The 24,363-nt window shown below is 36.8% G+C and overlaps 1 protein-coding gene across 4 annotated transcripts in view; it reads left to right on the top strand.

The window, feature by feature from the left end:
• lama2 (laminin, alpha 2) overlaps window positions 1-24,363 on the top strand; it is a 99,230-nt gene that overhangs the window by 19,893 nt on the left and 54,974 nt on the right. For all 4 annotated transcript variants that reach the window (XM_077709208.1, XM_077709200.1, XM_077709192.1 and 1 more), the window contains 15 exons: window positions 2,761-2,812; window positions 3,237-3,427; window positions 6,432-6,611; window positions 6,812-6,901; window positions 8,669-8,786; window positions 9,853-10,031; window positions 10,119-10,218; window positions 10,596-10,653; window positions 11,284-11,386; window positions 12,422-12,562; window positions 13,941-14,105; window positions 20,807-20,908; window positions 22,730-22,941; window positions 23,307-23,418; window positions 23,631-23,744. In XM_077709208.1, coding sequence (XP_077565334.1) covers window positions 2,761-2,812; window positions 3,237-3,427; window positions 6,432-6,611; window positions 6,812-6,901; window positions 8,669-8,786; window positions 9,853-10,031; window positions 10,119-10,218; window positions 10,596-10,653; window positions 11,284-11,386; window positions 12,422-12,562; window positions 13,941-14,105; window positions 20,807-20,908; window positions 22,730-22,941; window positions 23,307-23,418; window positions 23,631-23,744 — 1,917 coding nt within the window. The remainder of the gene's footprint in view (window positions 1-2,760; window positions 2,813-3,236; window positions 3,428-6,431; window positions 6,612-6,811; window positions 6,902-8,668; window positions 8,787-9,852; window positions 10,032-10,118; window positions 10,219-10,595; window positions 10,654-11,283; window positions 11,387-12,421; window positions 12,563-13,940; window positions 14,106-20,806; window positions 20,909-22,729; window positions 22,942-23,306; window positions 23,419-23,630; window positions 23,745-24,363) is intronic.

Below are 24,363 nucleotides of genomic sequence, written 5' to 3'. Positions count from 1 at the left end.
AGGTTCTAAAATTAGGTCACAGCACTCCTAGTTGGTGACACATCCCATGCAGCGAACCCTTCTCTCTCAAGCTTCCATAGGGCGCCACAGAAAAATGATTGGAATTGATTATAACAGTTGACTGCAAGCTTGGCACTTGACGACAATTATTATCTTGCTCCATTTGCTGTGCATAGATTCTTCAAAAGCTTTTTAATTTTTGGAGACAGTCTATCTTGCCGACCACCTACTGAGTCATTGCTGACCTTCAACATCATATTTTGGCACGTCACATATTCCCAAACAACAAGGAACATTTTAAATGTTTTTTAGGAACAGTCACAATTGAGCTCTCTGAACTTTGGGGGAAAAAAGCCAATTCAATGGATTTGTCTAAATCTATTTAAGTTTAAAATGAATGTTTTATTAATTCATTCATGTAGTTTTCCTGATATATATCTTAGTAAAGTCTTTTTAACACAGCAAATTATATTTGGGACCATATACATAGTAGAATAAGGTTGAATTGTGCTTTTTTAAAACTTAGTTTAAAGTACTTTGTGACAAGGCTTCTTTGCAGGCATTAACATTATTATTATTAATATACAGTGCTATCTGGGTTGTGAAATTAACAGTATATGTCCCAGGGCTTTCCATCTACAATTCAGATAAATTGCAGCTTTTATGGAAATGCATCAGGCAGGTTTGATGAATGCACTCTAATGATTCACCGGTCAGGCAGTAAGAGAAGCTTTCAAACCCATCACACTCTTGAAAGCAGTTGTCAGTCAAAAAACTGGTAATATCCGCATTTCTTCAAATCTGAAATGTGAATCAAACATGTAATTTTCAAGCACCTGTTTTAAGTTTCATGCCTTTTTCTTTACAAAAGAGACCTTTACAATTCAGATTTTTATGCATGCTGACTGGCTTTATTATTACATTTTGATGGTACCAAGCTTTAAATAAAATACAACTATTGTGTATATAGTAATTGTTTAGAATTTTCAAGACTGCAGCTCTATTGATGCAATAAGACAGATACTGTAACAACACATTGCAGTTCAGGGACAGCTTTTTGGGGAATATACAGTTGTTGTACAGTACCTTTTACCTCGAGGATATTGGGGAATTCATGAAACTTTTGGGGGTGTTGGGGTGGGATCCAACATTTGACAGCAGCTCAGGCCATAGCAAGAATGTTGAGACATTGCAGCATCTGTTGTTTTGTGAAATAGACTGTACTTCAAAGCTTCAGGCCAAATTCTTACCAAACCAGCTATGTTGGGACATATCCATTTTTTGGACCTCATTAAGTATACGCACATTCACACACGGAATATTTCACTTGGTAATCTGTTTTATCTAGAGGCTTCTATCCCTTGACGCCACCTTGCTTTTCTGTGGTATCTTCATTATTAAAATAGATGTGCAAAATAGAAATATAAGCAATTTAAATGATGTATTTGTTTTTATGTTTCTGCACACTCCTTTACACAAGACTGAAAAGATTCCATTTTTTCCATGTATAAATGGGGCAATAGGATTACTCCAGTAAATATCTGCTATTTTTCCTTGTGGGTTTGGCAAGGAGGAAAATTGGATGTGTCACACGATTAAGACGTGAGCCAAAAATGTCTTTATTAGTCCAGTGAAATGTTAACACATTTCAAGTGACAGTAAATTTTTAGGCTTTGCATATGCACCTGTCAACTTCTCCTGTGTTTTTATGTTAACATCCCAGAATTCATTTATGTCATTGGATATGACTGCCCTTATTCTCATAATTAACTCAACACTCTTACATATTAAGGATATGCAATTTGTTCCTTTTATAGATGAGCTGTTATCAAATATTTTAGTACTTTGTGACAATTTATTCATTGCTGTCCTGTCATTTTTACATTTTTAATTGTCAGTGATGACTATTCCTTCATCAATGGACAAAAAAAAACAATTTCATCAGTGAAAATTGAATTGTGTGTAAATGAGTATGCATTAATCAGTCAGCTTTTATTAACTACATATATAACATCTGCAAAACATTTACGCAGTACCTTAAAATTGCTAATATGAAACAGTATTAAAAACAGAGGAATATTTTATCTTCTTTTTGGAGCTATCTATCCACTAAGGAAGAGTTTGTACAAAATGTTCTGATTTCTGTGCCATTTTTTTATGTCCTCTCATCTAGTAGAACATTTCTAAGGCCCCATGTCATTAATTTTGGAAAAAAGGGCCTGGCTATCAGACACACTCTCTTCTAGTTTGCTCCAAAGGTGTTTGATTGGCTCGAGTTTGAGGGTCAGGATTTAGGTTCTTTCAGACCAAACATATCCTCATATGACTTTATGTACTTTGGATTGGTGATCATTTATTTAGTGTTTATCTACACAGGTGTTTAGACAAATTAGCGCCAGAGCCTTTAAAGAAGAAAAAAAACTCATTTGTAGTATAGTATCATTTTCTAGAATTGCCTGATCAAAACACAGCACACTCTGTATGCCTTCCATTTGGTTTGAATACATGTAAAAGTCACGCTTTTGTTAGAGCTATGAGAAACAGCTATCAGCTTACTCTGAAATGTTCTGTTCTTTCTCACGTCGACACAAACACAACATCATAACCCCCCTTGCCACCCCCCCCCCCACACACACACACACAGTGGATGTCCTGTGCAATGTGACACCACTGCCCACATCATTAATAGTCATTTGTAACCCAAATTCAAATATCTGTGTTTAAAACATCCTTGTTATTTGGTTGTCTCTATTTCATCAGGTTTTCCAGATAGCCTATGTGATTGTTAAGGCTGCCAACTCGCCCCGTCCTGGTAAGCAATCCACCACATTATCATTGCTTTAGCAGTCTCTTAATTTAACATGTAAACTACAGCTCTTTAATTATAATAAACAATGTAAACCACATACATGAGAACCAAGTCAACAGTCAAATATTGCAGAAAAAGCAACAACCCTATTCGTTAGTTCTTTAAGTTACATAGATGGAATTGAGATATGACTAAAGTTGATCAAAGTCACACTACCTACATATTTTTATTCTAGCAGTTACATTTAATTTAAGAATGATTTACATAAAACATGATTTTGAGGCATGCTATTGACATTGAATTGTTATCAGTGTTCAGCATATACATTCAATAGTTTGAGAATGCAGTAGAATATTATTATACACACTGATGATATTGTATAGGTCATACTTTTGTCAATATTTCACTAGAATATTTCTCTATGCAGGTAACTGGATCTTGGAGCGTTCAATAGATGGCGAGACATTCGAACCATGGCAGTATTTTGCCCTGACCGAGACAGAGTGCCTGACCAGGTTCAACATGAATCCAAGAACAGGACCTCCATCATACACCAAAGATGATGAAGTTATCTGCACATCATTTTACTCCAAGATTCACCCCTTAGAGAATGGCGAGGTAAAATTTCTATTATTATTGTGACAATCTGATTATTCTTTTAAAGTCATCAAGTTTATCTATGAGGCCACACCAACAAAAAGTTAATTCAGATAATTAACTTAGATATCAACTATAGTGTTTCTGAATGAAAGTTCTCACTTGCAGCTTTTGCACAGGTTGTGTTTCTCTTCTGTATTTTGCAATTTGTAAAACGGATTGATATGCACTTCTTTTTGGAAACATGGTGAAACAAGCAAACTGAACGGTGGCTACATCCATTCTGACCCTATCATTGTAAAAATCTAACTCACCACAATATTGTTACAGACAGATAAGTTATCTGGAAAAACCTTAAGTCTGTTGCTGTATTATATTTTTTATATCTTTTTTTCTTGCCCTCAAAGCCTCTATGACTTTTAAGACCAGACAGTGGATTTTTTTTCCCACCCCATCAATATTTTGTTATCTTGTGCCACATGTACAGTGTACAAACAAAATTATAGATCAATAGTTATCTTAAATGGAGTTTGCCATCCTAGACTATTTGACAAATTTATTGTTGTGGAGGTAAATGTTGCATTGAGCTTTCTCCTTTGCAAGATGACCATTTTAAATGCTCAAAACACAATTACCTGACCTTAATCATCAAAACAATTATGTTTGTATTGTCTACATTTTTCAATACATATTTCACTGTTTTCAAATGAACAGTGCTTCAATTTGAAGTAATTTTCCAAGAATATTGTTTATGGAATGAAGTATAAATGTCTGCTTTTCTGAGGAAGCCAACAAAGGACATTACATGGATTTTAAAAAAGTACAAACCCTGGTGGTTATAAAGTTCCTAAGAATTGTTTAGCTACATTTACGTGTGTATAAAAGTGGAATAGCGGTTTTAACTGACATTAATGAACTCAATTCTTCTCTGGACATAGTGTACACACATTTACGCTTCCTACACAGGCCTGTAATTGTGGTCGCCTGTCTGGATGTGTGTGTGTACATTTCCCACGAGTGCGAATGTTTCTGTATTTTCTCGTGTGTTTGTCCTGGAGATGCGTGTGTATGCTTGTGTGTCCTTTGGGAGAGCACTGGAGGGGGTGTGAGCGAAAAGATGTCAAGAGCTCCAAGTAACGTAGGAGTCTGAATGTGCCGAGTGTGTGCATGCACGCCTGTGGTTGACAGCTCCCTCGCCGTCTGATCACAGTGCAACTATAATGAGTCAGAGGCGATGTGTCTCACACACATAAACACACATGCGCACGCACACATGTGGTGTCACTCATAACACATTCACACCTACACAACTATCTCCTCCGTTACTTCCAAGTGTGCAGCTTGCACTCATCGAGTATTTCCCTTTTCGCCACGCACACACTTTTGGCACAATTGATGACTTTTTTGGCAGATGCCAAATGTTGCTTTTGGCCACATTAATGAGACAGGCTGAGAGAAGTTCTTATCCTCTCTCTTATGTGACTGCATGTTGACATGGTTCTTACTGGACATCAATACTTTCTCATCCTATACATGTATACTATCCTATACAAATGGATTTTCCCTCTCAATAGTCCCTTAACATTAGCTGTACTAGTATATAGTATATTTATATATATGGACTGATATTCAGATTGCTAAAGGAGTAACACAGAGGTGATATTCAGTTTTTTTTAAAGGGTTATAGGTGTTTACAAGGCCATGCAAAACCAAGTTATTGCAAATATAATATTCTACTTAAAAGGCGTGTGCATAAAAGTAGCCACTACACAATTTTTCAGTCAATCTTTGTAATTTATTTAATTTATTATAACATTTTTCAATATACTATAGATTTAAAGTTTGTTTGACGATTTCTCCTACTTTAATCATCACTGTGTTCACCCACTTTATTTTAACATATTGATAGAAAACCAAGAGCATCAGTGTTTCCTGACTTTGTGACCCACTACATGACCCTTACCCCAACACACTACAATTTTATGCAATGGCCTCTTCTGCATGCAGCTCCTCTTCTTTCAGCTTGTTCCGGGTCACCACAGTATGTCAACCTGTTCCACCCAAGCCAATCATCTTCTTCCTCCTCTCTTAACATCAACTGCCCTCATAGCTTTTCTGACAACATCTATAATTCTTCTCTCCATCTTTCCTCAGGCTCTACTCCCTTGCTGCTCCATCCTTATCACCCTTCATCCAATATACTTACCGTTTCTCCACTAGATGTGTCTAAACCCTTTAAATCTGCTCTCTCTAACTCTGTCCCCAAAACACCAAACCTTGGTTACTTTTCTAATGAGCTAAATTCTAATCTTTTCCAATCTAACCTCTCCTAAACCCCAAGATCTTAATTTCTTCCACCTCCAGCTCTGCTGATTGGATTTTTTTCAGTGCCTCTGCCTTGAATCCATACAACAACACGAGCCTCAGCACTGTTTTATAAACTTAGCCCTTAATTCAAATAGAAACCTTTTCATCAAAATTGACACTCGTCACCAAGCACTCCATCCAACTTGCTTGGAACTGTTTCCTCCCTTCAAATTTTTGGAGTGAGTCAATACTTCTCCACCCATTCTATCTCTTCTATTTGTATTTTCACTCTTCCCCCTCAACCCTTTTCCACCTACAAGTCATGTAAACATAATTTATTGAGATTCATAACAAAAGTTATATTAAAATGGCTTAACAAAGGTGACAAAGCTGCATTTTAATTGACATTATCACATTATTCTGTGTGGTTGATAATATTTAAAGCTGGATTTCATCATATTGCAAGTGGTTTTATTGCCTTTTGACTGATTTTTGGTAGAACTTTGCTGGAACTTTTCTGCTCCTGTAGATACATGTGTGAGTGTGTTTTCATGCACCTGTCTCTTTCTTTTTCCCCCAATCAATCTATTACCCAAGAGGCCTCTCAACTCCGACCCACTCTGTCACTGTAAAAAGACTGAATTCACCTTTAATGTTTTACTCAAATCATCTTCAGTTGTTCTATGTCCCTATTTATTCCTTGTTTTCTCTTTTACAGATTCATACTTCTTTAATCAATGGCCGTCCCAGTGCAGATGACCCTTCCCCGACCTTGCTGAACTTTACCTCAGCCCGCTACATCAGATTGGTCTTTCAACGGATCAGAACGCTAAATGCTGACCTCATGACACTGACGTTGCATGACCCCAAAGATATCGATCCCATTGTGACAAGACGGGTGAGGATCATGACACAATTTGCTTTAAGTTTTAACAATGGGCCTTTACAAATGATCCTGTTTATAGCAATTTGAAAATATAATATGAATGGAGCATTATTGCACACTTAAGGTCGTAATCCCCCCATAACCCCTATTGTTTTATTAAAGGTAAAATGTAATCACATCACTATAAATGATCTCATGTTGTTTCTCCACAGTATTACTACTCCATTAAGGATATTTCAGTTGGAGGGATGTGCATCTGTTATGGTCACGCGAAAGCCTGCCCACTAAACACTGTTTCCAAGGTAAACTGTTCAACTCCATCACATTTAAAGATAACATGTTGAAGGAAATCCAATACCCTCAAGCTTTTAGCTTGTTATGTGCCGCCTTGATATCAAACTTTTTCCTAAGGGGGACACAGGTGTTGTCTGGCACGTCAGCTCAAATGGTCGAGTGTTTGATAGCAGACACCTGATCTTTCGCGCTTTCCTTCACCCATTTGTGGCCTCTTGTCCTGTATGTGTCCTCAGGCTCAAACGAGCCTTACCTCAATGTGGCAATTGTGTTTCTCACTCAAGCTCATGATGTCACTGAGCTTAAGTCGTATCGTTTGTGTAAAGCATGTCAGTTCACTCTTGTTCCAACTCCTGTCTGATCTTTCCACCGCTGCCTCTTATTAGAAAAGCACATATATATATATATATATCTCCGTCTCAAAGGAGACACATTTTTTAATGCGTATTGAAATTATTATGCATTGGTCCATCATTAATTATGATTCATTTATACATATATTGCAATGAATTAATTTTCTTCACAATGCATAACTTATCTGAAGCTACTGTAGATATTACAATACTTTTATGGTAATTGAAGTAGGATTATAATTCTTATTTGTATTGCACTAACTAATACAGTTGTGTGATCAATCTATTTCACCTATATCTAATGTTTTATCATCTTATTATATTTTAATTTTCCAACCTGCTTTGAGTTGGAGTCGTTGCTGTTGGAATAACAGCTATATGACTCATTATATTACCATTGTCCCATTGCTTTTTTTAGTGTTATAATCAAAATTCTATGTTATTATTATTTTACTTATGGGAAGGGAGAAATAATGTTCAACAATTATCCAGGGATTCTATTTAAAAAGTTATATATAGATGAATGAATTATGCAAATTTAAATCTTCTACACAGCCACTCATCCTTGAGGTTAAGTCCTGGCCAGATGTTCAGAGGACAGATACGATAGAGACCTGTGAGCAGATTTGTAGTTGATTGTGTACGGAACATCTGCTGGGGTACACGTTCAGCACAAAAGCCACTCCAAGCCAAAAGCTGTAGTGTTTTGCCACAGATAAAAGTGTGGATGTGGGAGGAGGGAGTGTTGCATGGTCCAAAAAAAAAAAAAAGCAACAACTTGGCGCATATTGCACTATTGTACTCCATTCAATCTGGCAGTCTCTCTTCATCAACCAATTTACAGAAAGTACTAAATTGAATTACTAAGCCTCTAAATTGGCAGATGTCTTCCAGTGGAGTGTTATGCTCCAACTGTGTTGCCATGTTGCCATTTCCTTTCCCTCAGAACGGTGCTAGTGAACCCATTTGTTACCAGCTGATCATTTGGAAAGGGAAACAAGATCATTTTATTGCACTCTCTTGTGAATACATGATTGTTTGATAGGCCACTTACAAATTCTGGTAATTACAGTTTGCAGCCATCTATTTGAACATTTAGTTGATTCTTGATCAGCCACATGAAACACGGTTTTATTAGCTGTTTACTTTGGAATAAAGACACTATGTTGACATCTTTATAACCAAAAATAAGGAGCAGATTATCAAATATTGAACTAAAAGTCTTTATTTTTAAATGATATAAAGGTAGATATTAGATTAGACTTTGGCTGGATAAATTTAATGTATAGAAGATTTGGGTATCTTTTCCGATATAGTAAAAAATACTAGTTTGGAAGAGGCGTACCCTAGTTGAACTTCTTGCAAATAACCCACATTTAATTGTTTGATTGAATGATGTTTTTGTTTTATGTTTTCATGCAGAAGTTTAGCTGTGAATGTGAACACAACACATGTGGAGAGAGTTGCGATCATTGTTGTCCTGGGTACCATCAACAAGCCTGGATGGCGGGTACCTTCGTCACTCGGCATGTTTGTGAGAGTAAGTTGAACCATAATGTGAATGCTTCTATTGTTTCTTCCATGACACAACCTCACCCACACTTAATCCCTCTGACAAAACAGCATTAAGGTATCCAGTGATCATCAGAGGGGTGTAAGTTAAACACTGTCAGATAATAATATTAAAGAAAACAACATGGCAGGGGGCAAGTGCATTGTGTCACCACCTTTCTAGTCTTGTTGGAAGTGATCAAAAGCTGGGGGTGGACAAGGATTTGAATGGCAGCCCATGGGAACACTGACGTCCAGGAGATTGTGGTTGCCAGATGTAATAGTTTGCAAAGCCCGGCAGCTTCTTCACTGAGCCACACCCCCAACCACAAGATCAAACCCAGAGCATGGCTCTGTATCGATTTTGAGATCAAACCAGCGGTATTCATCCTCCCTGATAATATTCCATCAGGCTGATTTGTGACCAAACAATGAGTGATGTTGGCCTCATTTGGAATGCATGCACACTTCTAATCATAGGCCAATGATGCTTGCTTTTAATAATATAAACCAACTACACTCTGTTTATTGGTGAGGGATAGAAGGTCAAATCCTTAGGCGATGGATTATTTTTTTAATGTGGATAATTACATGCTGATCATTCACATTTTTTGTAAGACATTTGACACACTTTTTACTTGAAATGTATTTGATATATCCTTTTGTTGTCTTCATTTTCCCCTCTTTTGACTCTTTACCACAATTCCAGTGTTGCAATGCTAGTATAACCAATATAGTAATGAAAGACACATTTGTGTAAATTAGCCTTGCCCCTTTAAAGAGCTAGCTGGAATTTGTTTTAAAACTATAGTCCCTTTTTAAGCTGAAATCTATTGCTTATTATGAAAGTGAAATAAAGGGAGATTTGATACTCCAATCATTCTAACATAATGTATATGTTAAACCTAAAAAATGTTCACTTGCCATTCTGAGGATCAAATCTACATTGGCTGATAGTAATACAAATCCATTGTCACTCATCTTACTGGGAATTCAGTTGTGGGTCAACTAATGATGTTTGTATGTCCTACTCTCCCCTCTGTCTTCACTTTTAGAGTGTAACTGCCACGGAAAGGCTGAGGAATGCTACTTTAATCAGACTGTTGCTAACCTATCACTCAGCCTGGATATCAACGGGCAGTACCGAGGCGGTGGAGTGTGTATTTCATGCCAAGACAACACGGACGGCATCAACTGTCAGAGCTGTGTTCCTGGCTACTACAGACCTGCAGGAGTAGGTTACTTCAAATTGAATTCATGAATTAAGTAGGAACTCAAGTGTTGACTTCATTGTAAATCTTGCTTTTTTTGCCCTCTCAAGGTAAATCCTGAGGAGGACAACCCTTGCATCCCTTGCTCATGTGACGCACATGGTTCTGATGACCAAACTTGTATTGAGGACTCAAGCAAGGCAACACCTAGTATGCAATTTTTTTACTGTGTCTTGTACATTTTTGTGCTCTCAAGTAATGATTAATAATTGTCCAAATCCAATTGTTTGTATAGCCTTGCAAGAAATGAACATTTTCATATGATACATTTTTAAAATGAAGCTTGAATTGAATGCTTTTATTGTCATTATACAAGTACTATAATGAGATTTAAATATATTGAGATTTAATTTCATGAATTAATTGTAAATAACTAATTCATTATAATTAATTTTATTTAATGAGATTACAATACCTGTAAGAGAGAAAAAATGGCATGCTCTGGCATACTTGTATTTTCTTAAGTGTTTGTCCTTGCGTGTGTTTGTGTGTGCACGTACACTCACACGTATTTCTTTGATTGACAGCTCAGCCACCAGGTTCATGCCGTTGCAAGGAAGGCTTTGGCGGTCTACAATGTGACAGGTAACACATACACATCCATACAGACACACAGACAGTGACAGGTGAGCTGAACCTTTCAGCTGTTGTCTGTTCCAATTAGTGTTTGAAAATTGCCTTAAAAGTTTTCATTAAAACTTGTAATGATTTACCAAGATCCTCTACTTGAGACGACCTTTGAAGCTCACTCTATTTGATTTTAGTTATCTCCAATTATATTGTCTTTTTATAGGCTCGTTCCTTGTAACTGCTTGTTGAAGCAATTTTTTTATTCGCGCAATGACACCAGCTCATAGGTGGAATTATTTAAATTTATTGTCACCTTAAATCAGGTCATCTTTTTCCAGTCGAGCATTCAGCCAACAATTAAGTCCACTGAAGGAAGCAGCTTCGTCAACTAATTTTTAACAGACGAGCCTCTGTCGGCAGTTAATTAAGTGTAATGTTTCCTCTGGGATGCATGGTACACATGCAGGCATGTTTACCTGCTTGGCAAGGTCAGCTTTTTGTTCCACACGTGTCCTGTATCTTTTTTTACTTGAGTGGAGGCCATTACCAGGAGAATTGACCCTGTGATCTATTGCTTATGGTTTTGGCTTTTTTTTTTTTTAAATCAACTTCATATTTTGTGTTATTAAATCCATTTGTCTTCAGGTGTGAAATTGGCTATATGGGCTATCCAGACTGTCAACCATGTAACTGCAGCATCGAGGGAAGCAGCAACAGTGACCCGTGTACTTCACCATGCATGTGCAAGGTCAATAAAAACACACACTCACAGACAGATAATAATGATGAAGACCATTCATTATGGTCTATCATTTTTCTATTACACACTGTAGCACAATAAAAACGGCAACTTTTCATGGGAGGCAAGCAGGGTGTCATTTTGGTCGGTTAATAACTTTAATACTGGAAAAAAGGTCGTTTTCTTTAATGGGTCAAAATCTGTGAGCCTGTGTAAATTCAAAATTATTACTAAATGTATTATGAAGCAATGTTTTCAATACAGGGTGGCAAACAATGTAAACCAATGGTCCTTCTGCATAATTGGCACTGGTTTAATTCCTGAACAGGGTTTCATTACTTAGATTTTGCCAGGATCAAATCTGGCTGAACAAAAATCACATCATAATGTCAGTTTACATTGCCCAGAAACAAATGACATGATTGTTTTACAATGATCTGAATAACATACTGGATGATGAACCCAGCTAAGGAGCCTCTTGAACTGTGGTTGCTGGTGACATTATTTGCTATCATGATTCTGATGCGACTGAGCCACTTTGATCCGACAGTGATGGTGATCTTTTATGCATGCGTGTCACTTAAGGCCTGTGATAGCCAGAAAAGGAAAACAGCGGCCTGTATGGCCACATAGAGGTCAGGAATGACAAATGTTTAGTCTGCCCTGTGAACATAGACGGAAGTTAACTTAAAAACATCTCAACAGTAAACACATTTTTACCTGGTATGCATGCAATTGCTTATCTTCATTTTTTTATTTCAACAAGTCAGATTTTGACTTACCCTCACTTGTCATTCTTCAATTTTGAAAATAGAATTCATAAGCTTCGCATCAGTGACCTCAGTTATAAATATATTTGTGTTAGGAATGTAAAAATCATGTACAAATATTTGTTGTGGGTCATAATTTCATTACCATGAATTCACCCAGAGCTGATGCAAAATGAGTATAACTCATGTATACGTATACATGTTTTTCCTGACTTCTTTCCCCGAGTTTTGAGGTCACATTGTTTCACTTTCGACTTTCTTGTTTATCCAACAGGAAAACGTGGAAGGAGAGAATTGTAGCCACTGCAAACTGGGTTTCTACAATTTGCAGCGTGACAATCCACGCGGCTGCGAAAAATGCTCTTGCATGGGCGTAGCAAGCCAGTGCTCTGCCTCCACGTGGGTTTATCAGAATGTAAGAAATGACACACTAACTGTGATTAGGATTATCTGTCTTTCTGGCTTTCACAAGCAAACATTGTTCCGAACTGAAGAAGGCGTAGGAATCCGCAGCGGGTATTTAACTGCTGCTCAGTCTTTGTAGAATCCACGAGCTGACAGAGACAGCTGCTAAGTTAGATAAGTGAGGTTATTATTACAGTGAGGGGGAAAAAACTATGGGAATATATTGGTTAAATAGTTCTGCAAGTTTTTTTCATTGGAATCATTGCATATTTTCAGTCAGAAGGTTACCCCATTAGGAAAATGAAGTGGAAGGCCAATAAAACTCTGTTAAGGTACGACACGGCACATGAAAGCATTTGATTGAAATTTTCCCTGTTAGCGGATGACTGTAGTCTAAGTTTTCAATTACCATGTTCAAAGTGTAATATTGGATGAAGTGAGTTGAAGGAGAGAGTGTAAAATGAGGAAAGAGGAAATTGGACAAAGAGAAGATGAGAGAGAAGATGAGAAGCGAGGTGAAAAGAGGAAAAAGCATTTTGATTGACATGTGGAGGGAGGGGACAAGGGGACGTTGACAGAATGACAGCTTTTGATTTAGACACTGATAGTGTCTGTGTGTATGGTTGTGTTGATGTGTGCATGTTCAAAAGGGTAAGCCAAGGTCAGGTTAATTGCATGAAAGATGTGTGTCTCTCACACTCTTTGCCACAGTTGTGTTTCTCACTCTTACACAAACACACACTTGAAGTGTGAAGTGACAGGTGTGCAGAACCTTTATACTTGTACATCAGTTTAGTTCAATACAGAACTTGTAAGGGCCAAAAAATCCAAAGTCTTTTTTAAAATGCTTTTGGATTGCCACAGGTAATTAGATGTCATCAGTATCTAAGTTTCTAAGGCTTCTTCATAACAATATGCATTCAGGTATGTAATAAATATCTGTTGTGCTTAATTAAGTGTGGATAAAACTTCACAAATGATTTAAGTTTGCTTTGTGCAAATGTTTGGAAAAAGGTACATGTACCTCTAGATGAATTACTGAATATACTGAATGATTATATCATCTAAATATAGACAGATGTTTTCTTACCTAGTGTGACTTACTAATGCATGTGCCTGTGTAATTGAACACAACATTATTATTCTGTGTATAAAGACAAGATCATATTTTTTACCATCTGCCATCCATTGGAAGAGTCATTAATTGTTCTGCCTGTCACTATAGCTCATAGGAGTTGATGGATTATTTATAATAAATAAGTCATACATTTTACACCAATTAGGTAGAGTTGAATGATTTTCCACTGCATGCTTATTTTCATAGTCAACCAGTTACCAAAGTCAATTATGTCATAATAAAGTTGATTATTTGAATGACTGCTACACAGGAGACTACATTAACAGGCTGGTACCTGAGTGGAGATTCTGGACGGAGAGTTTGGCCTATCCACAGAGAGACACCTCAATATCTAAGTGTCCATCATGCAGATGTTGTGGAAAACCTTGGTTCTGCTTACTACTGGAACGCACCTGAATTATACCTGGGAAACAAGGTGAGAGAAAATCATACATTGTCGTAAATGTGTTTCTTCATATTGCAATGATATACAGCATGTTGATAGATGGTAAGATGAAGCCAGCAGTTTAACTGTAATATGCTCAAGCATGACTTTTGGACTAAAGTAGATAAAACTACAAACAATAGAATAGAGAGCAAAGCGCACTAATTAATTGAATCTCTTAAATATTCATCCAAATTGGCCTGATATTTTAGCATATGTCAAACTTTGTTTGTATTGTAGTCCTACAAATATATAATTTGTGTCTAATGGGGTTGTTCTTTTAATTTTGACAAAAACACTATAGCAGAATTGCTAAATGTTCACCAAAATCATTAATAAGTATTTAGATACATTTTTACTACTTTCCTTGATATCTGATTTATTTTTATTGATAAAAGTTTAGTAATGATCATGAAATTTAAAGATAATTGTGCAAAGTGTATAAAGAGGATGGCATCAATAATACACACATTTGATCATCAGATTCATGACAGGCACATGCGTGTATTCAGAACTGAAAATATATATTTGCTATGTGTACCATGATTGAAAATATTTGTGAATTTTTCTCACTGTCTGCGGGTTATTCCACGCACCTCAAATGATCAAAGATTCCAAAAGTCAACCCGTAATATTTGGCCCATGGCTGCATTATTTGGATAAACTCCCCGAACAAACGTGCTTGTGATCTAAAAATGAATTGTCTGAAGCTCCCCCCGCCTTGTGAGAACATCTCCTGCTGGCACAGACCCCCCCCCCCCCCCCCCCCCCCCCCCCAGCACCGCTTCTCTGGATCTTCTTCTACTAATGTCGTCTATTTGGACACGTGCCTCGTTTTCTTTTGTGACTGTAGCCGTGATTAGGCTTTAACACTTGAGCTGGAAAATAGCTGGAGTCCATGCTTGTGAAGTGAAGTTGTTCTTCCACAGCAGACTGCCTGTGATGTTTGTCTGGGTGTCATGGCTTCGAGGAAGAGACTGCTACTGCATTTCATTACTTCACCGCCCGCAGGCCTCGGCTTGTCATTTCATTTATTTGTCTGTACTTTTTTTCCCTTTCTTCCCCCACAACCATCCCTCGATCCTTGTTTCTCTCTTTGTGGCCCCCCTCATGTAACTCACTCTATCTCTTTAGGATACCCATTTTCTCAACTCCTCTTCCTTAATCATTCCTCTCGATGTCCCCTCAGCTTCTCTCGTCCTGTATCTTCTCTCTGTCTCTTTTAGAGTAAATAGGGTTTCGCCTGTTGAACTCCATTATAAACTATTATTCACACACTCACTGGCACCTAGGCTGAAGATTTGTATTTTTAAACTCTTTTTGTAACCCATCACCAATATTTTTGTTAAAAAGAACAGACCCTGGCTTCTAATACTATGGACTTTCAATTATGGAAGTTTAACACCCTAAATTGATAGCCAGCCAATTGCAGGGCAGAAGGAGACACCATCCATTTATGCTCATGGCATTAGCTAAGGGCAATTAAGAGTGTTCAATCAGCCTAATGTGCATGTGTTGGGGACTAGGGAGAAAACCAGAGTACCCGTAGAAAACCCACGCAACCCAATGCATTACATGCAAACTCCACATACGAAGGTTGGATCTGACATGGGATTGAACCATTTCAGAACAGTGAGGCTGATGCGCTATTTATGTTTGCTTAGTAACATTTAATTTTAAAATGTGTACAGACAAGTATAAAAATATATTCTCCTTCATATTGTGGCCAGCTGACACACACATGCGCACACACACACACACACACACACACACACACACACACACACACACACACTAACACATCATTCTCAGACTCTCATCAGTCATATAATGATGTGTTTTGAGCACACTGGGACAGCGAAGCAGAACTGATGCATAAACCAAAAAAAATGGTGCTCTCGACTTTCTGTGTATACTGTATGAATAAGTGATTATTTGCTTCAATCAAAGATTGAGTTACTAAAGAGATACACTGTGATTGACATGTATACATACACACCCATGCGCACACACCCAAAAAACATACTAAGTTTTGTCACTTTAGAGCATGTCATTGAAAGTGACATGTGGAATGACAAACTAGCCTTGGTTGAATGTAGACATTGAAGTATAGCCTTAACCTGTGAGGAATGTGACGTCAGAGCACAATATAAACATTCAAAGCAAATAAAATGTAGCTAAGAAATAGGCAGTAACTCCTTACAGAGTCTGCACCTGTTCAATTCACCACTGTTTTTCACATTTTCTTGTCTGAGTCCCAGAAAAACAAACAAGCTTCACTTCCAGAAGCCATTAAAGCTTGTTTCTCCAATTGTCATGTCTAACACAGTTGGTAGCAAATGCATGACCAGTAGGTGTGAACTGATATACTCACATTTGATTGGATAAAATAGTTCTGGCATTTATAAATGTCAGACAACGGTTATTTTCCAGCTTATCTGCTGCTTGATTTATTGGCTTTCATTTATCTTTTTCTCCCCTATTCCATTTGAAATAATACAAATTCTGTGTTTTATTTTATTCAACCTCATTCTTTTTGCTGGGATGCACACGATCACATTGTTTTTTTATCCTTTCAATGAAAATAGTTATCATTTAATTCTCAAAACTGCACTTAATTTCCCTCAATGAATTAATGAAGCCATTATGTGTATATTTATTTAAGGAGTAGTGTAGTGTAGTTCCTTTCTGCTCTCCATTACACATTTTGTACTGTATTCATATACATGGGTATGATTATCAGTTTCATCAGCACTTGTATTTAAATGCACTTCCTCAAGTACATAGTTTTTATGTAATTTAACCCTCTTAGTTTGGTTTTGAAATCTTTTATAATCAGTTCCCAACTTAAGTTACTGCTTTCATGACATTTTAAAAGATATATTTAGAGTATTAATATGGATCAGTACAAATAAGTGTGAATTTGAGAAAAATATCCTCGTCTTTTTTAGGCTTTACTGAGGTGAATTTTCTTCACACTTTTTCCATTCACACTCTTTTATCGTTGTGATTTAAAGTGGCACTTGTGTCACTCAATACTGCATCCTCTTTGAAAAGTACTTGATGACCCATATTTGGTATCGCCTAGGATTGATTTGTGTACTGCTTCATTGGCTCACAAAGTGAGTTAGAATAGGGAGAGAAGGTAAACAATGACTCTGAACAGGATTAGAGAAAGAAAATGGATGCAAATCCTAGAAGTCACTGTCAATTTGATGTATTGGAATATTTTAATAGACTGCTTTCCTTATAAAGGCTGTAATGTGTGAAACATAGATTCCTGTGCTACCATCACAGCTATTTCTCACTTTTATCATTGAGTGGAAAGAAGTAATAGCAGTAAATCGCAATTCTCTCATAAATAAAAATTCAGGGCGAAACAGTTTCCAAGCTATCAGTGGATTCATCACTCTTTGGTCAAAGCAGTCAAGTAGACTAATATTTCGCAGCCACCTCTTACCAAGATTCACTAACAGATTCATTGCTATTCCTGATCAAGGCGCAAAAGCAGAAATCTTCCTCATTTCTTGGTAAAAGAGTGACAGAAAATGGAAAAATAAGTGAAGAATGGAGTGGTTTGGTGGGTTCTCTCGGGCTTGTGTGGGTTTTCCTTCAGGTACTCCGGTTTCCATATAATTGTAAGCCAATATAAAGTGTAAGCTAATATAATCACTTTATATGTGTCATTTTATTCTAAATTGTAGTTGATCAACCAGTATAGAACTAACTTTGTGTCTAATGTTATTAATATTGTTGCCAAGCCAACGTGGTAATATTGATTTTACCATCCTTAACAGTCTCCTGTCAGGAGCAGGGGAGTTGTAAATATAGTTATAATTGAATGAATAAATATAAACCTTAAAATAAGTAACTGTTGGCAGTAATAAAAATAGGTCAACACTTTTTCTTTCATTTATAAACTTATTCAAAACTCACTTGTTACATTTATGGGGTGATCTGGTGGCAGGGCCATGGGAAAACTGCAATGTGTGTGATGTAATTTTTTTATATCTAATATTGCACACCAAAAACTCAGTCCTCAGAAGAAACTATAAATACTTTTTACCCAATATGTTTACCTCTCTTGATCTTTCCTATAGTTTTCTTTTTAAAACTAATGTACAATTTTATTTGAATTAATATGTTGTGCATGTTAATGATGACACTAACACTCACTATATTTTTAGTGCCAGTTAATATGAAATTGAATAATATTTCTTCACAGTTCCATGTTAGGTCAGTTCATTTTGTGTAGAAACAGACTTTTTTCAAGAGGCCATGTTTTCCTTGTGACGACAGCCACGTGAACTTTCTGATTGGGGTTCTGACCATAAGGATGATACCTTCCTTCTCTTTATTTCGGTCACCAGGAGTTAATAACAGGCTTAGTGGGTTCTCAAGGGGGGATCTCACTGATGCCTTTTGTAGCTGCCAGTGTGTCAGTGCCACTATTGTTTCTTTTGTTTCTGTGCCCTCTAATTCCACTCTCTCTTACCATGCTTTCAGGATTTCTTGCACTTTTTCTACTTCCCACATTGGCTTTTCTTTTATTCCCTCTCCCCAGTGCAGAGATTGGTCATTAGGCTGCCATGGCAAAAAGATTTAATTACTTTTCACATTTATGTCTGAAATGGAAGTCGTTGGGAGCATTGGATGTCTAACACTTTCTTCTCAACATGCTTAGGGGAGACGTAAACCTTGACAAAATACAACATTTGTTTAAAATAATATATATGGAAATATTTCATAAACTATACATTGGTTTAATATATATCCATGCATTCATTTTCTGCTCTGCTTATCCTCACAAGAGCCAACTTCCGTACTGCCAGTAACAATTTATAACAACCGTAATTTCCTCTGTTTTCACATTCATAAAGAATATTATCCACTTAATACTTTTTATGTGGGTCCTTTTATATGTGACATTACACTCTGACTACTCGTGTCAGCATTTGCACTCTTACAGTAATAGCCAGTCTGTCTTCTCGTGTTCTTTTACCTTCACATTGCCACTATTAAGGCCTTACTTTGTTTGATGAGATCGGCTATTGGGACTGGGGGGCTTGTTGCTTAATCGGGGGGAAGATGATGCAGTCCCTTCAAGCTAAGTGTAATGTCTTTCAACTATGATTTTTACTGTCGTCCAGGGTCCAAATCAGCAAATGGGGTTGGATAGAGAATAATTGTTAGTCAATAAAATGGTCAGTACAGTGTATGTGTGTGTGGGGAGGGGGTTTCATTCAGCTGTGAAATGGGTGATTCCTCCTCCAGGTCTAAGAAAGAGTGCAAAGGATAGAAGAGGTTCATAAAAGCATTTAATCCACTTCTATAACTCCAACTGTCCCTCTCATCTTTCAGGTCATTTTCTTGCTCCTCTCTTCCATAGCATTGTCTCTTTTTGTCTTTTTTTTATGGTCGTATTATGCCCGCACTTCAATCCCATCCTCTCTTTGACTGTTCTGGTTGTGGAGAGAGGGATAAATTCTGCCATCATGCTGACACAGCGTTGTGCTATCTACTGTAAAGCTGATTCTGTAGAGTTGACAGAAACTCTTTCATCCTGTCATTCTTGGTCCTTATTACATTTAAACAGTATCCCAAGTCTTTTATATGAGAAACCATCCATTACTAAGTTTTATTAGACTGCTTTTTCAACATTTGAATTTTTTGTTGTTGTGGCATACGTAGTTATATTGTAGGGTTGTAATATTTCCGACATGTATAGATATATGTATGTATATGTGTATATGTATTCATATGTATATATGTATTCATATGTATATATGTATGCATATGTATATATGGATGTATATGTATATATGTATGTATATGTATATATGTATGTAAAAAAAGTAAATAGGGTTCTAATCTAATAATTTAATGAAAGTAGCTGAACAACCAATCTATTTTAATTCAATAGCCATACAGAATACTTCAATTAGGAAACTAACATTTTCCTTAAAACATGTTCTAAAATAGGAAGACAATACCTTTATCATTCATTACTTCAATCCCAATTGAAAGATTCATGCTTAATAAATTGGGGAAAAAAACTCAATTGATTTTTTCTGATGTGTTATACAAGAGAAAAATGTAAATCAAAGTCAGTACTTTCAGATGTGGCAACCCAATTTGAGTAGCCAGAATTACCAACCCTACCTTGTCATTAATACCAAATATCCCATCCACCTGTGCTTGAGTCTACAAAACCGTACGTAAATGAATGAATTCACAACTCTTTGACTTATTTTCAAGGAAACCTATTCCAATTATCAAACAGCAACAAAGCGGTTCGTGCTTTTCATGCTCTAGCAGTGTACAATATCCCTCAAAGCATGTCTCTCTCTCTGCCTTTTAATATCAGCCATTAAACCATGTAATTAAATATTTGTTTTTGCGGATAGAATTTTTTTAAAGACATTCTTTGCCTGTTACGAGCACTAACGGTTAAGACCCACACATATGCAGTATCAGCAAATCCTGTTAAATGGTTTATCCCATAAACAGACACACCCACACAATGCACAATAATTGAAAGTCCATTGCCAAGTTTTGCAGAGTGATGTTTCAGCATATTGCTTATGGCACAAAATGCTTGAAAACCTGTGTTATTACAGTACTCCTTTTTTGTCGGAGATTATGAATAATATACATTATGAATGAATAAATAAATTGTACTTTTTTTTCAGCTATCAGCCTATGGAGGGAGTGTGATCTACACTGTGTCTTACACAGTGGATAATCAGGACCAGATGATACGCGTTACTTCAGAACCAGACCTTATTCTTGAAGTAGGTGATATTATTATTATTATTTTTTTTTATTGTGGATTATTTTTAGATGGCTGAAAAGTAAATGGGTTATTATAGTGGCTAAAGTGGAAAAAAAAAAATCATTCACGTACCGCGGTTGGCCAGGTAGATGTTGCAAGCAAAAACAAATAACTAGATAAAATGACTGTATTTTTGGAAGATAATCCGCATCTCAGTATCAAAGAATACACATTAAAGAGCAAAAACTATATACGTATACATCTATATTATAGGCGTAAATGGTTTTCCGTTTCATTGTGTTTTCATTAGGCCCTGTGACACATTAAAAAATTACTGACGTTCTTTTCTTTTGATTACATTTATGAAGGATTACACTAAATAAAATGGATGAAAGGAAACCATAGAGATGAAATGCTAAAGGATGCGGAGACAGACTTAATAGAATAAATATGGTTATTAAAATGAAAGAGCCTAATTGGATCATTAAAGCTAGAAGAGGTAAGAGGATACAAGACGTAAGCATAGGAAGAAAGAGAGAGAGAAATATGTACAAATCAGCTAATGTTATTTTAAAAAAACATTTCCGGGAGAGTGACAGACTGGGAGGAGGAGAAAAGGGAGGAGGACAAGTGTCTGCCTTGTTGACAACAAAAAGCTGCTCGGAATGATGACAATGCCGAACCTCCTACACGCTGTCAAGCTGCTCCCCGTCATTGTCTTTGCTGCCTGTCTCTCGGCAATCAACTTTCCCAACATGCTTTATCTGACAGCCACCAACAAGCATGGAAGCATTTGAATTCCGTGCATCTTGGTTGAAAGAATAGAACATCGTCTCTCAGTTTTTTAGTTTTTTTAATTTTTGTTTATGGATATATCTTACAAAAAAAGCAACAACCCAAAACACCACCCAACTTATTAACCAGATTGGTTTGTGTCATTTAAATGCAATCAAGATAGAACCAAATAGGTTTTAATAAATACCAATCAAAGAGAGAAAAATTATGCACCCCCTTGCAGACTATAATGAATAGATATTTATTTTAGAGTGCGGGTTATATAGAGTATGAATTCTGGTTGTGCTTAATGACCTCAAACCTATTTAGTTTAAGCATCACTGTAAAATACTATACGGTAATATATTACTTGAGCTTCATGCTAGCTCCACTAAAGTGCTCAAAACATAAATTCATCACTCAGCAAACGCATAAATAAAAGAACAAATAATGAATTAATAATACAATATTAAAATATGAAGAACACATTTTAAATGTAGTATATTGATACACTAACGATCCCTCTCCACCTTATATATCAACATAAACATTCACGTTGATCAACTCAATAGTCCAAAAATCCAGTATTCAAAATGTCTGTGGTTTTACTGTTCCATTAGAATGCTATGAATGAAAGTCCTAGATATATTTTTTCTGCCTTGGTTGATTCGAAATATGTATTATATTTCCTTTCCTGTCATGGCCCATCAATTGTAAGCACTTTATGTGTCTGCATCAGCACAACTTCTGCTTTCCATCTCCTCTCTCAATTAGTTGTTATTTAATGGCTTATTGGCATAGTGGAGTCGCGTTCTTCCTCCCTTTCCTTTCCATCAGCGCTTGTCACTCTGCGTTAAGCGCTACATGCCATCGATCTGTTCTCAACAAGAGATCGTCAAATACCTGAGCTGGGCTCAATTCACTTTTCATTGAGTGTCTTTGCAAATATTGACAGAACCTGCAGCTCTTAATCTAATTATGCTTACATCTTTTGTGGATCTTAAAAGACAAACCAACTTGTAAATCAGAATGCCGGAGCACAAAATAACATCTCTTTCTCCGGTAGGGTGGCGGAATCACCATTATGGACAGGCGGTACGGTCGACCCGTGTACCCGTCCTCACCAAGCACCAATCGCATCACTCTTCTTCCTGAGAACTTCCTGGTTTCGGGGACTGCTCAGCCAATCAGTCGAAGGGACTTCCTGACAGTTTTGGCCAACATGACCAGAGTGATGGTCAGAACTTCTTACAGTACAGAATCCAGTGCTGTTTACAGGTACAGGAACAAGTTGAATCAGTAGATCTGATTTTTTTGTCAGTCAGCACCATGGACAGAGGTCACACCTGTGGCTTGAATTGCTGGGATTGGACAAACTTAACCTACTGTTTTATTGTTTGCAGAGAATGCACATTGCACAATAGCACTCCTTGGCAACTTTTCTAGTGAAGTCCTTTGAGTTTGTGTAGCAGTATCAGGGCTTTCGGAGATCATTTGTACAGTTTGAACATGTGTGACCTCTGTCCATGGTGCTGACTATTTTTTAAAGTACATTCTTAGACCACAAAATTTTAAGATTTTAAATAGATTGTAATTGGTATTTATAAATGATTCATTCTAAAATCTTAAATGTGTGTTTTCAGACTCCACTTATTCTCAATGCAAGTAAGTTATCCCTCTGCAAAAGGAGGGATAACAGCATCAGATGTTGAAATGTGCTCATGTCCACCTGGATATGCCGGAACGTCCTGTGAGGTAACAACTTTTAAAAATATTTTTATAAAGACAGTATGGATAACTCAATATGAGTTAGAGTTACTGTCAAATTTATGGGTTTCATATACACTCCAAAAAATTTTTTTTGCTATTTTCAGAATTCTACAATTTTATTAAAGAATATATATGTATCATTACATTTACAATATTAGCCACATCTACATTGAAATACTTTGGTCTGTATGTTTTAGGCTTGTGTTTCTGGATTCCGAAGAGTAGATGGGCAGCTGTACAATGGTGTGTGTGAAGTGTGTCAATGTCATGGGCATGCCGCACAGTGCGACCAGATAACAGGCCACTGCTTGGTAAGTTAATTATCAAGTCTTTTAAAAATAAATATAAACCCCGTGTTTTTTTTTAAACTCTTGCAATGAACAAATAATATTCATTCATTCTTCACCCATGCATCACTATAAGGGTAGCGGGGGTAGCTGGAGCCCATACCAGCCTACTTCGGACAAAAGGCAGACTGTACCCTAGACTGGTCGCCAGTCAGCTGAAGGGCACACAGAGAGACAGATGACCATTCGCATTCATAATCATACCGCCGCCAGTGGGAATCGAGCCCACACATGCCCGCAGCAAAGTCAGGCGAATGAACAACCTCTATACTATCAGGTGGCTTAGACATTGACATTGATATTCATCGGTCAGCTTTTCAGCCTGCAGGAATCTAATTGATTTTAACATGAATAATTGTCACAAGGTCTGAGTGCACACGGATATCACTCAATTATAAAGTACTAAAGCACATCTAGCTGATTAGCACTGGATTCTAAAAAACAACATTGGAATACAGTGGACGAGTTAGGGGTAATCATCAGCGTATTGACTCAATCAATGAAATGTTAAAATTAACATCAGAAGAACTCGAGAATAAATAGATCTACCACTTAGTGATGCAATTTATTAATTTAAAAAGAC

Source organism: Stigmatopora nigra, chromosome 2 (genome assembly GCF_051989575.1).
Source record: "Stigmatopora nigra isolate UIUO_SnigA chromosome 2, RoL_Snig_1.1, whole genome shotgun sequence".
NCBI lineage: Eukaryota > Metazoa > Chordata > Actinopteri > Syngnathiformes > Syngnathidae > Stigmatopora > Stigmatopora nigra.
The sequence above is the reverse complement of the archived record's forward strand: the minus strand, read 5'-3'. Positions and strand labels throughout refer to the sequence as shown.